Source organism: Perognathus longimembris, chromosome 10, assembly GCF_023159225.1.
Source record: "Perognathus longimembris pacificus isolate PPM17 chromosome 10, ASM2315922v1, whole genome shotgun sequence".
In the NCBI taxonomy this organism is placed as follows: domain Eukaryota; kingdom Metazoa; phylum Chordata; class Mammalia; order Rodentia; family Heteromyidae; genus Perognathus; species Perognathus longimembris.
The window spans coordinates 22,215,122-22,228,674 of record NC_063170.1 but is presented as its reverse complement, the minus strand read 5'-3'; the positions used below and the strand labels follow the sequence as shown (position 1 = coordinate 22,228,674).

General features: G+C 49.6%; 1 protein-coding gene and 1 long non-coding RNA gene across 3 annotated transcripts in view; one reads left to right on the top strand and one right to left on the bottom strand.

The window, feature by feature from the left end:
- The window catches only part of LOC125358448, a 40,959-nt gene extending 33,298 nt beyond the window's left edge, over window positions 1–7,661 (bottom strand). Inside the window, exons 1-2 of the long non-coding RNA XR_007212306.1 lie at window positions 7,331–7,661; window positions 2,362–2,423 (exon numbers count right to left, since the gene is read on the bottom strand). This is a non-coding gene — a long non-coding RNA (uncharacterized LOC125358448). The remainder of the gene's footprint in view (window positions 1–2,361; window positions 2,424–7,330) is intronic.
- Window positions 7,662–9,318: 1,657 nt separating this feature from the next.
- On the top strand, window positions 9,319–13,068 carry Irx5 (iroquois homeobox 5). 2 transcript variants are annotated; one of them, XM_048355578.1, is made up of 3 exons: window positions 9,319–10,017; window positions 11,105–11,510; window positions 11,696–13,068. In XM_048355578.1, the coding sequence occupies exons 1-3, from the start codon at window positions 9,769–9,771 to the stop codon at window positions 12,490–12,492; spliced, it is 1,452 nt and encodes a 483-aa protein (XP_048211535.1). In that variant the 5' UTR covers window positions 9,319–9,768; the 3' UTR covers window positions 12,493–13,068. The 2 variants fall into 2 exon arrangements, with proteins under 2 accessions (XP_048211535.1, XP_048211536.1); XM_048355579.1 differs by having other exon boundaries at window positions 10,006–10,010.
- Window positions 13,069–13,553: the final 485 nt, after the last annotated feature.

The window sequence follows — 13,553 nt, the reverse complement described above, 5'->3', positions numbered from 1 at the left end:
TGATGGTATTCCCCTAGCTAGCTGAGAAGAATGAGAATCTTCTTACACCCAGCTAAAAGGAAAGTCTTTACCATGCCCCTTGAAAAAGCTCATTTTCACATTACTCAGGCTTCATTATGCTAAATCAATATTCGTTTAGTCACTAGGGTTATTGACATATTTTAAAATAAAAGTATACCCTTCAGCTACTGCACTCATTACAGGTAATTTGTCTTGTCAGAGAGCAGGGAATATTACCCTAGTCTTTCAGGGGCTGACAGCCCATGGAAATACCTCCCCATGGTTACAACTGTAAATAATTTTAAGGTAAAATATTGAAAAATCAATGACTGTTTCCTGCAATCTGTCACAAACAAATCAATCATAATCTGCACTGCCAGAGAGTATGATTTGAGGGAGATGGGAGCAGATGTAATTCTTGGCTGGAATCTCTCATTTCAAAATCACTTCACATAATGGTGTCATCATTTAAACACTTAACAGTCTAAGCGACTGCCACTGTAACGTGGCATTGGACACAGCCACAGGAGGAGGAGGAGAAAATGCCACCGCCATTATGTTAACAAACATTTCATTTCAATGGCTGGCGCATTAGTGAATTTGCCTGCAAACAGTTTTACCTGCCCCTTTCACAGTCCTAAATTAATCAAGGCTGGTTTCCTGTGTTCTGATGTCTAGGAAATAGCGCACAACCCAAATTATACTCTCTAAAGCACATGTGCATTTTAATTTAAAAGCCCATTATAGAGAATAAAATTTGGAATTAACAAATAAGACATTTGGGTTACAGCATATTGATAACTCTATGTAACAATGACGAAATAGTGTCATCCATGCCAAGATCATATTTTTATGAGTTAAAAGTAGGTTTAAAGGTCTCCGTTGCTGATGTTCCATTTTACATTTTTCTATTAATAAATAATGTTTTCAACTATGTAATATTATAACATATTCTAAAATAACTGGTAAACCTTTGTCAATTTAGAAAATTGAATTCCATACACAGGCCATACCACAGACTGCTATTTTAAAAGTCAAAGTAATAATGACCCAAATATACCAAGTGTAAAGTCTTGATCAAGGTCATAATATTAAATTGTTTCACAATGTAAACTGCTTTCCAAATATCACTTGAACATCAGCATTTTTTTCTAGGCTACATTTTAATGGCTTCTCTAGCTCCTTACACCTTCTATAGAGGGAAGAGTAAAAGAATCTGAGATGGATATATTTTCTCTTTCTAAAGATTAACCCCAAACACTGTTTGATGTAGAGTCCTCTCTAAAGATCTGCATGCTTAAATGGAGCCTAGTTTCTTTCATGGACGAAATCAACTTGAACTATCACATTTCTTACCAACTGCCTCCTTATATAATTAGACACCATGAAGCTTTTTATTGTCATATTAATAATCTTCCCTGGATATAGGTCAGAGGATGGATTTTTAATGACTAGAAATTTCCTGCATATCATTTGCCTTAAAAGGAAAACAAATAGATACAAATACTGTTATACAATTTAAACTTGTACAAACATTCTTAGACAAGTAATCAATTCTGATTTAGACCAATTTCTAATTTATCCTGCATCATCAACTGGCATCATGGCATCAGAACACAAACCTTCTCTGATAAACACAAACGGAATCCTAATTCTTCTTCAAGAAGCTTAGATTTTGTTAATATCAACAATTTTAAAATGGAAACACATAGTAAATTATCAAAGACATTGTGCAGAAGAAAATAGAACCCACCGTTCCCTGTGAAACTTTGCAAGAGCTACACATTAAGGAGTAAGCTATCCTAGAGAGTGGAAGGGGAAAGCACTGCCTATGACCTAGAACTGCAGGAAAATTGGAAAGGGACCCCAGGTCTGAAGTTGGAAAAGAACACATGCTAATCTCCCCAGCACCAGAAACTTGCACTAGATCACCCCAGGCTGGGCCTAAAGAACTGCCCAGCAGAGCCTGGGAACAAGCTGCCAACCAGCAAGTCTTGTACTCGGAGCCTGGACAACCCCCAGATAAATACCACAAAGAGCAGGGAGGTAACCGAGGACAGTTCCACATGCTCAACGCATGCCCGTCAACCACCAAGTGAAATGTCACCTACCAGAGCTGTGCAGGACAGCACCTTCCAGAAAGAAGCTATTTTAAGGGTGCTGAGCATGCCGAAATGATATTTCTCAGCTCTCCAACACAGCCCACAACCGGAGTGACAGAGCTCAGAAACTCAGCAGAGGAAGTTTATGATAATTTACATACCTAAATTTAAAGAAACTGCTATCTACTGGTCATATCTTATGTGTAGGAAAGGTTTGCAATTACACAGAAAAGTATTCTTGCAAAAGAGATAATATTACCTCCAGGTCCTTAGAATCTTCTCCCAAGAAGTCAGTACAAGAGGCTCCATTAACTGCGGAAGCTCGAAGAGAAAAACAGCAATAGTTAGCTTCATCTCTCCTCACTTCCTTCCTTCAAGCAATTACAATTTAATTACCAATACTTCAATTGATTTTATTCCTGGATGATACATTTCTCAAAAAGCATACTCTTCAGCTATTTCCACTAAGGAACATTTAGTAGAACCGTCTCAATTAATCAAGCATAACCCATTATTACTAAAAGGATGTTTTTCCATAATCTCAGAACAGTGGTGGACCCCCCCATCTATGTCCTATATATACTACATTTGAGTAGCTTTCATGTAATGAAATATGGATCTTAACAGATCTAGCCAACAACAACTGTGAAGCTGGACAAATCTGCAAACATATTTTTCCTATATTTATCCATAGAAGGTAAAAGCCCCCAATTCCTGGGTGATTTAGTTTCAACAACTCTATGTATGCTTTAAAAGCAAAACACACAACTAAGATTAAAGGTAAACAAAGAGAAGCCAGGTTTCTGGTTGCTTAACATTTTCTTCCGGTCTCTATCACACGTGTATTCTAACTTGTATATACTGTCATAGATGAAGCCCATGTTTGTGAGCCGCAATCATTGCATAGGGACACCACAATGGAATATTACTTCACATCACAGTCAAACCACTTCTATGCCTTTCAAAGTATATAAGAAGCATGTGGCTTCAGTAAAATTAGCCTTGTGTTTCATGAAATAATCTTTATTGCTTAATAAAATGTCCTGCATCACTAATCTAGCTCCCCTTGCTCTGCCTACAAAATACAAATACCCTTCTAAATAATTCTTTCCAACAGCACTTCTCTTCTACCTACACGTACACATTTTTTCTTTTTCTTATCTTTAAGTAGTTGTACAAAGGAGTTACCATTTAACCGAGCAGTTTATGAATACAATGCATCTTGATCAAGGTCATCCCTTTCAACATCCTCACCCATCCCTCTCAACCTTCCCCTTCTCCTACTTTTCTCAGTTTTGCAGGATACCCATTGAATTCCTGACTGCATTATCCCCTCTTTCTCCTCTCCATTCTCACAAACCTATTTTTGACAAGAAATGACAAGATGGGGGACAGATCTCGGAACCCCTGACTGGAGCTGATACTTCCACTAAATTTATTCTTAAAAGAATTATGTAATTAAGACAGTCCCAAGCTGTGATTTTGTATAAAAGGACTCTTTCCTTTAAATAATAATTCTACTTGTATAAACTATCACAATGTTGGTATGAGTTTTACAGTGACTTTATAAATCTCACTAGCTGATAATATTAAAATAAATTATTCAATGAAATTCCAAGATAATAAATAAAATTAAATTACTTAATAACATTCCATGAATCAAAGAAAATTATTTACTGACCTCTTGTTTACTGCATTAATAGAATTTTAATCATCAGAGGCCTACAGTAGCCTTCCCCACATTCTGTACTTGGCCCTGTTACCCTTTACCTATGCTTGGGTGAAGCCAGCAGACACTATGTGAGGCTGTTTCACTCTCAGACACAGCATGGTTTGAAGATGAGCCTTAGCTGTGCAAAGACAGATTTCCGCCACCATGTGAGGGAAGCCCTCAGCTCAGGAGAGAACTTAGCTGGAAACATGAGGCACACTTAGCACCTGCCAGAAACACAGTAGACCAGGAATTCTTTGGGGATATTAGATGTGAATATCTAATCTAATTTTCTCCAAGGTATCACTCTGTATTACGGCAAATAAACAAGTGAAAGCTATATCAAGATGCAGAATATCATTAGTCTAAGAAAAAGCTAGAAAAATGGATTACATAAATGACAACCGTAGGAGAAAATTATATTCTCTTCTCCTGAACAAATGTTAAGAGCATCCTCACTAATAAAAACTTAAACTCAAACTACATTAGAATATACTGTTTTTCAATTTTGAAGGGTCTAAGTTAATTTGCCAAGCTAAATTGGTGCTTAGGTATACCACAGCCATAAAAACACTGTAGATTCATGCAGAAATAAGTCATCAGGTTCACGCCTTAGAGTAAAGCTGTGAAACTGCCTGAATAGGGGAGGGAAAAAGTATTAGATTTTACATGTGCTCAGGGTGCACCAACTGCTATTCTATTAAGAAAAAGTACTCACCAACGAACAGCTAAAGACCAAAACAATAAATACACAAGCCAACACAATGTAGAAATGGGGGAGAAATAGACAAAGATATTGAGATACCACTACTCAAAATAGGCTGTGCTATTTCAGAATTAAAACAGTATTCCAACGTATGACAGTGTGTTTATAATCTATCTTAATTCACTCAGGATTACATTTCATTTATCCCCATCGAATCATCTAAAGAACAGTTCAATTTTTCCTCAGATTTCTAGAATGTGTAAACATACTGAGAAGTATGTGGTATTAATTAAAAACAGATGACAATTAATTAGTTCTTGCATCGTCCCATCTCTTAAAACACAATATATCAAATTTAAAAATAATTCATGGACAACAGCATAAGCTTAGAGATTGTAACTGCCAGAGGGAGGAAAAATTGATGGTGGAAGGGAGGTTAAGAGATAGTAATCATCTTAAAATTAATGCTCTTGTTTTAGTTTCAGCAAACAAATCTAAATAAGTCTTCCTTTGATTTTAGTTTACCATGTAATTTTAACCAGCTAATTATCCTTGGAGTGAGTCAAGAATGAACTGGGACTCTCCACCTGGCTTTTCTCATCATGTGCCTACGGTCTCCTTCACTTTCATTTCCTTTTTCTACAATGGGGTTTAATATTAAAGGAAAACACATGCTTACACTGATGGACAGCCAGCATCCAGGAGCTACAAAGAGAGGGAGGACTGGTAATGTGATACTTATGTTAAAGGTGCTGGGTTAGCCAAGGGTGACAGCCTCCATACCATCCTTCATGCCACTGATTTTGCATTCAGATATTCTAAATGAAGTATTATTTTCATGATTGCCCAGGTTAAGTTTCAGCTTCTTCAACTCACCCGTTAGCTGTACTTGCTCAATTAATTTAAATTTGCATAACAATATTTTGGAAGAAAAGTTTTCATCCATTTCTAGGCATAAAAATGAGGTATTTCATAATCACCAGAGCCAGGTACTTGATATTAAAAAAAAGAAATAGTTTTAGATCAGTGAGACATTCTAGAGACTATTATTTCTTTTTCAAAAAAAAAAAGTCAAGTGGTATAAATTTCTCATACATTTAACTTTCCATTATGTTCCTGATCCTGCCCATTAAGCATGTTCTTTCTCTATAAATTTATTCTGAAACACTAATACACGTTCGCTTCATAACAGGCTGCTCTGCTTTTTCTGCTTTTCTTTGGAAATTAGACACCATCATTCCACAAAGGTAGAGTACAAAGAAAGCCGACACAAGGTACTGCCAAAAAGCCACAAGTACATGCCAGAGCACTTAACAGTAAACTACCATTCTCTCTAAAACTTCTGCTGCCAGGCTGCTCCCCAAATCTGGAAGCTTGGAGACAGGTTTCAAGTGCAATTAAATTCTCCCAAAGCAAAACTGTACAAAAATATGCCACCCCTTTTTTTCTGTCTCCATTTATAGACAACATTTTCTCGGGATCTTAATTAAGATAACGATGCACACCTGTGTCAACATTCTCTGGCAAGACAGCCTTATCAATCATAATCCTTTAAGTACACTGAAAACAGCAAAGCTATATGAAGGAAGCAATCTGTTGCCTTTCTTGGGGTTGGTGCTGTCTCTCTCCCACAAGGAAGATGAGATCTCTAAATATACAGGCAGACCTACTTTTATGAGTCTTTAAAGTTTTAACTGTAAACAGCTATTACACTAAACAAACAGGAGTCACCTCCTCTGTACTTGATTGAAACAATGACAACCGTGCTTGTCTAAAACTTGAAGAGCAAGCCCCCTTGGCCCGTGTCTTGGCCGTACAATTTGTGGGTCATGCTTAAAAGCTCTCCGACGTATGAGTTATGTGTATCTGGATCGGTGCAGACATGACAGACCGATAATAAAGCCTTGGGAAGTTTTAAAAGGACGTTTGGTGGCCCTACATGAAAAGCGATCGCAGCAGACCTATCCGAGTGCAGGTGAACATGTTCAGGAAAACACAAGACACAATAGTGAGAAAGCAAAAATGATTGATATCCGGGGATGAGGGGGAGGCCGATCCCACTTCTGCCTGGGCCGCCGCCGGATGGGATGGGGGAGGAGGGGGCCGGGGGGGGGGGGCGGCCACCGCCATCCAGACCGAAAACTAAAGCCGTGGCGGCACTCATCGGCGAACACGTGAAAGCTTGCATGTAAACCGGGGCATCCCCGCCGGATGCCACCTGAACCCCGTCCGCCCGCTGCCGCTCGGAGCGAGTCTGTCTCCGACGCCCGGGCGGCCCCGGCCCATCGAGCAGCCCGGCCATCAATGTGCAAATAAAGCAGAAAATAGAGACATCCTCCAGAAATGAGCCTTAAATTTGACGCGGAGCGAAGGTGACAGCCGGGGCGACGGAACCGCGCATCCTGCACGCTTCAGTGTCCTGCGGGGTTCCCCCCCCGCTCCTGGCCACAAAGAGAAACAGGAAGGAAGAGGGAAGAGGAAGAGGAAAAAGGAAGAGGAAAAAGGAAGAAGAGGAAAAGCAGGCGTGTGGGTGGCGGGAAGGACCGGCCCGGCGGGCCCCCGCCCCCCCAGTGGCCGATTATGTAACCAGGCGGTCTGCGTGACGGACTCGGATCCTCGCGGGCACAAACCTCCGCGGCCTGGTTTCCGAAGACGCCAGTCCTGGGCCAGAGCCGAGGGGGACGCGGGGCGGACGCGCGTGGCCGGAAGGGACACGCCCCCGCCCGGGGACCGCGACCCCCGGAGAGGCGGGGCCCCGTGGTGTCCACTGCGCTCCGGCCCGCACCGAGGCCCGGCGGGGCGGGGACTCACCTCTCCGCCCGCTGCCGCCGCGGCGCGGACGCGCGGGCCGCGGACGCTCCCTCGTGGCCGGCGCGAGTCCCCGTCGGGCGGCGCACGCGGGCCGCCACCGACCGTTAGCGCGAAGGACAGCGGCGGCGGCGGCGGGGCGGGCGGAGCGGGGGGTGGGGGGGTGGCGAGGCTGCGGGGAGGCGGGAGCCACCTCAGCAGCAGGGGCGGGGGACGCTCCCGGACGCCCCCAGCAACCGCCCGGGCCTAGGAGAGCCACCGGAGAGGCCGCGCCGGCCAGTCAGCGCTCCCGCAGGCTCGGCCCGTCTGATCCCCCTCCGCTCAGTCTAGGCGGGCTCGCTAGTCCCGGCGGCCAGGAGAACCCCGCCAACAGAAGCAGCTGCTGGCTTCTGGTCTCCATGACAATAGCGCAGCCGAAGCCCCGCCCCGCCCCGCCCCTCCAGCGCCGGGACTCTAAGGGAACGGGGTTACGTCATTACTGGGCGGGGCCTGTGGAGGCACTGTCCAATTCGAAGCGAAAGCAATGTAAGGGAAGGGGCGGAGCTAACGAGAGGTTCTCGGTGAATGTAGTCTGGAAGCGCCGGGGGAGGAGGGGGGAACGGGGCGGGGGTCAATCAGCTTTGGAGGCGGAACCTGGATCTGAAGCAGGCGAAGGGGAGGAGTCGGCGCGCGTGCGTGAAGGCGCGCCGCCGAGTGGGTGCCCAGTGTCTGGGGTGGGTTGGTGAGAGTGTGTGCCCAGGCTGGAGCACCGCAAACAAAGTGTGCCTCGCTCACCCAAGTCACTGCGAGAAACTTTTGTATACAGTTTGTATAGTTATGCTTCGGTGGCCCCACTTGGCCAACAGGTCCATGAAATACCTAACTCCGGCGCAGTGCCAACACCGAGGCGGGCCGTGTCCCGGTTCACCAGCGCCCCTGTCTGTCCCAGAGCTCCAGTGCGTCGGTGACTTGTGGCAGGGGACGGAGGGGGAGACAAGGGGAGAGGGGCTGTTTTGTATTCTCACGGCGTGGCCGTGGTGGGCAAGGACTCTGCCTGTGACTCAATGGTGAGTGTTTGCCTTGCCAGCGCCTCGCTGAACAAACAGTGTTTGGGTTGGGCACTGCTCTACCGAGTGTTTGCAGTGGAGCTAGGGCGGGTTCAAGCGAAGGGGAAAGCTCCTCGGTTAAACAAAAGGGAAGGGGACACGCACCTTCCTCCTCCGCGAACCGGGGGACTGAGCTGCTGATGGAAACTCGGGAGAACAGAGTGTGCGGCTTGGGGTGGGCGGAGGGCGGGGGCAGGCGGGAGAGCCACTGGATTATAGCTGCTTCTTCGCCGGGCAGTTTTTACCCACCACCTCTCCCTTAGAGAAGGACCAACCCCCACCCCAGCCCCGTGGTGTCTCCAGGCTCGCTTTCGGTCCGGGGATTCTAAGAAGGGAGGCCGAGCCAGATCCAGGCCTGGCTCTCGCCCACCTGCTGCTGTGGCTGGCGTTTTGGGGTAGCCATCCTGAATTTCCTGCGCCCTGGGCTCAGACATCCACCGGCACTCCCAAGGACCTTAGTTGCGGATCCTTAGGAGTGGGAGACGATCTGCCTCCAAGCCCAGAACCAAGCCTGCGGAGAACCAGAAATCCGCCAAGTTTGCGATCTGTTGTGGCAAGAAGAGCGCCGAGCATTCGCCGGATCCCACAGTCCGTGGCCTCGTTCCCTTTGTGCTCGAGAGCGGCCGGACCCGCTATCTGGGCCCTCGACGCGACGAGCCTGCCGCGCCGCCCCGAGTTAGCCGGAGAGGAAAGTTGGAAGAGGTCGGCGCTCTTGGGATGTGAATTGTCATCCTGGGGCCGGCGCTCGAGAGTCTGAAAGAGAGAGGGAGATCTGGGGACGGGTGGGGGGAGGTAAGAGAGAGAGGGGAGAGGGGGGCGGCGGAGGAGAGGCGGGCGCTAGGGAGGGGCGAGGGGAGCGCCAGCGAGCGGGAGAGGGAGCCGGGAAGGAAGAGGGAGAGGGTGAGGCGCGCCTGGCGGCCGGGTTGGCTGTGGCTGCCCAGAGGTTCCTGCCAGTCCTCCCACTGACTACACCCCGGGAAGGAGGAGCTTCGGGCGCGCACAAGGCGTCAGAATCCTCAATTTCCAACTTAGCATCTTGGCAGGACCTTTGCGAAGCCAAAAGCAGAGCCCCCCGGTGCAAAGAGCAAGGGGGAAAAGAGAAAGCAGCAAGGGAAGGGAGGGGGGGGAGCCGAGCCCGGGCGAGTGGGGCGCGCAGAGGAGCGGGCGCGACGATCGCAGCCGGAGGCGCCCGGGAAGCTAAAGAGGAGGTGCTGCGGGCCGGAGTCCCGGAGCCCGGGCTCGAAGAGCGGCGGCCCAGGGCAGCCAGAGGCCAGGTGCCCGCCCGCTCGCCCTTGCAGGGCGCCGCCCGGCTCGTTGGCGGCCGGGGCGCGGCGCGCCCCATGCCCGTGTGTGGCCATGTCCTACCCGCAGGGCTACTTGTACCAGCCGTCCGCCTCGCTGGCGCTCTACTCGTGCCCGGCGTACAGCACCAGCGTTATTTCGGGGCCCCGCACGGATGAGCTCGGCCGATCGTCTTCGGGCTCCGCGTTCTCGCCCTACGCTGGCTCCACTGCCTTCACGGCGCCCTCGCCGGGCTACAACTCGCACCTCCAGTACGGCGCGGACCCCGCGGCAGCCGCCGCCGCCGCTTTCTCCTCGTACGTGGTGAGTGAGTGGGATCTGAGGCCAGCGGAGGGCGAGGGCAGACGAGGCCAGGCTTGCAGGCGGGGACTGCGGGGGACACGGGCCTAGGCGCCACCACCGATCTCCCCCGCCAAGCTTCTCGGGCCCCGGCAAACTTGCGCGATTGTCTCACTCGGCTTCGCCGGGGCCTCGAGCTCAGGAGTTGCTCGAGCCAGGATCAAGCCAGGATCGCAGAACTGGTGGGGTTTGGACGGGAGGCGTCGTTGCAATGAAAGGGTAACATTTGGCTTAAACCTAGGCACTGGCCCGCTCAGAGAATTGTGTGGGTTTTTTTTTTTTTTGCGGTAGTGGAAAAGTAGTTCAAAAGAAATACATCCGAAATCTGAACAGAAGCGTGCTAAATCTATGTAAATGTGGTTGCCCTCGCCTTTAATTAATCCTCCAAAATGTTGCAAATCCGTAATCCTATCTTCACAATCCGATTTGGAGGTATTAAATTTCTGAAAAGTCGTCCGAGCTGCGGTGCATCCGGGATTTTTCGGCCCGGCGCACTTTCTGGAAAAGCGCAGTGGCTTGAGTTCGGGGTAGCAGTTTTTGGAGGGTGGGCGTGGGAGTGAAGACTCTGCTTGTGGTTTGCGATTCTTTGAAGATTGAAAGAAAGAAATGAAGAAAGCCTTGACTTCTCTTGTTCTACCCCCTTGCGCCCAACATGCGCCGCCCCGGCGCTGAGCGTGGGTAGCGCGGAGTCGCCCAGGCCTGGCCTCTCTCTGGACAGTGGGCTGGGCCAGGGAGGCCCGACCTGCGCCCGGGGCATGGACCTTCCCCTGAAGAAAGGGGCCTCCAAGGTGGCGCCAAGGCCGGGACAGCTTCAGAGGTCCCCCCAAAGAACCACACTCTGGAGCTGAGCCCCCCCACCCCGGCCCCGCTGTCTCCTAGGAGGGGGGAGGGGCTGCTCTTGGGTGTGCATCAGCCAGCTCTGCCCAAGGGGAAGCTGAAATGCGGGCCTCTCTGGCCCGCAGACCCCGCGGCTCAGGGAACGTGTGCTTCAGCCTTCCCAGTGGTTGTGGAGACTGCGGTCCACACTCACCAAACTCTCTATTCCCTGCAGGGTTCTCCCTACGATCACACACCCAGCATGGCGGGATCCTTGGGGTACCACCCTTACGCGGCGCCCCTAGGGTCGTACCCATATGGGGACCCCGCGTACCGGAAGAACGCCACCCGGGACGCTACAGCTACCCTCAAAGCCTGGCTCAACGAGCACCGAAAGAACCCCTACCCCACCAAAGGCGAGAAGATCATGCTGGCCATCATCACCAAGATGACCCTCACCCAGGTGTCCACCTGGTTCGCCAACGCGCGCCGGCGCCTCAAGAAGGAGAACAAGATGACGTGGACGCCGCGGAACCGTAGCGAGGACGAGGAGGAAGAGGAGAACATCGACCTGGAGAAGAACGATGAGGACGAGCCCCAGAAACCCGAGGACAAGAGTGACCCCGAAGGCCCAGAAGCAGGTTGGTGGATACGGGACTGGGCGTGTTGGGCTGGATTGAGAAGGAAAAGGGGGCCTGGAGGGGGCGCGCACGGGTCCTGGAGGTTGGGAGCAGGGGGCTCGGACTCTGCCGGCGGAAGCCTGGGTCCCACCGCGTGGCTTCTGCCCCCCCCCCCCTCCCCCTGACAGTCTGGGTTTCGCTCACAGGAGGAGCGGAGCAGAAGGCGGCTGCAGGCTGCGAACGGCTGCAGGGGCCGCTCACCCCCGCCGGCAAGGAGACCGAAGGCAGCCTCAGCGATTCGGATTTTAAAGAGGTGCCTTCGGAGGGGCGCCACGATGCGCAGCCCGGGGCCCCTCGCGCCGGCGGGCCCTCCCCAGCTGGGCCAGCAGCGGCGCGGCTGGCCGAGGACCCAGCCTCTCACTACCCCGCAGGCGCTCCGGGGCCCGGCGCGCACCCATCCGCGGGAGAGCTGCCCCCTGGCCCCGGTGGGCCCTCGGTCATCCACTCGCCGCCACCCCCGCCGCAGCCAGTGGTGCTTGCCAAGCCCAAACTGTGGTCTCTGGCAGAGATCGCCACATCCTCGGACAAGGTCAAGGACGGGGGCGGCGGGAACGAGGCTTCTCCATGCCCACCGTGCCCGGGGCCCATAGCCGGGCAAGCCCTCGGAGGCAGCCGTGCGTCGCCATCCCCGGCGCCGTCGCGCTCGCCCTCGGCGCAGTGTCCTTTTCCCGGCGGGACGGTGCTGTCCCGGCCTCTTTACTACACGGCGCCCTTTTATCCCGGCTACACGAACTATGGTTCCTTCGGACACCTCCACGGCCACCCGGGGCCTGGGCCAGGCCCCACAACCGGTCCAGGCTCTCATTTCAATGGATTAAACCAGACCGTGTTGAACCGAGCGGACACTTTGGCTAAAGACCCGAAAATGTTGAGGAACCCGTCTCAACTAGACCTGTGCAAAGACTCTCCCTATGAGTTGAAGAAAGGTATGTCCGACATTTAACGCGGGCTGCGTCGGTCCCGGACTTCCCTAATTTATTAAAAACATGGCCTTGGCAGTTATTTTTCCCTCGTCACTGAGAGAGAGAGAGAGAGAGAGAGAGAGAGAGAAAGAGAGAAACTACCCCTCCTATTCAAAAGTTTATAATCAGTGGAGATGGATGGCATAAAAATGTAAAACATCTCCACATACACAAAAATGTCTTAACCAACTGAGAAGAAAAATTAAAAAGAGGATTTGTATTAAATCTTATTCTGTATATTTAATGTAGCATTTTTGTATTTAAATTGATAATTCAATATCTTTGAAGTAAATTATGAAATCAAGACACTTGTACAGGCATTTAATGTTTTTGTAATATAAATATATACATTTGTGTTTCCCCCCAAAACTGTTTCATAGTTTAAAAAATACAAGTTTAATTTAATTTTTTACACCTATTGATTTTTCTGGGTATGAGCTAAAGTATTATTACAGAAAGGAAACAGGTTATACACTTAGATTTAAAAGGTAAAACAAATCGCAGCCGCCTTTGTAAAAATGCAAAAAAATATTTAATTAAAAGAGATTTTAACATAATCAGAGCTACTCTTTACTTTTTAGAAGCCTCAATAAACTGTCCCTTGCCTTGGTCAAAAGCTGCAACTGTAACTTTTTTCGAAGTGGGGTGTGAACAGTACCACTTACCGTCCCTAAATATGCCACGGGAAAATGGCGCAGTAATTAGAATACAATCCCCAGGGGATAGCTCTGCTGGGGAATGCGGATTTGGGTCATTGATGCGGGCTACTTAGGGGAGATTGGACCCTGGAGAAAGGAGAAAGAGACACAAGTGTGTGCCCAGACGGGAGACAAGATGGCAAAGCTAGCCAGAGACACGCACCACCCGAGCGCCATCGCTTAACCTAATTACTTCCAATCAGTGTCGTGTTTTATGCAAAGCAATCAGCTGGTGAACTTTGCTAATGAGTTCGATTTTATGCCGGATTTAGCCCTTATTACTATTTCAAAGGTGCTGCTAGCTAATACGGGCGGGAGCGTTAGGAGATGCCAAAGAGAAAGCT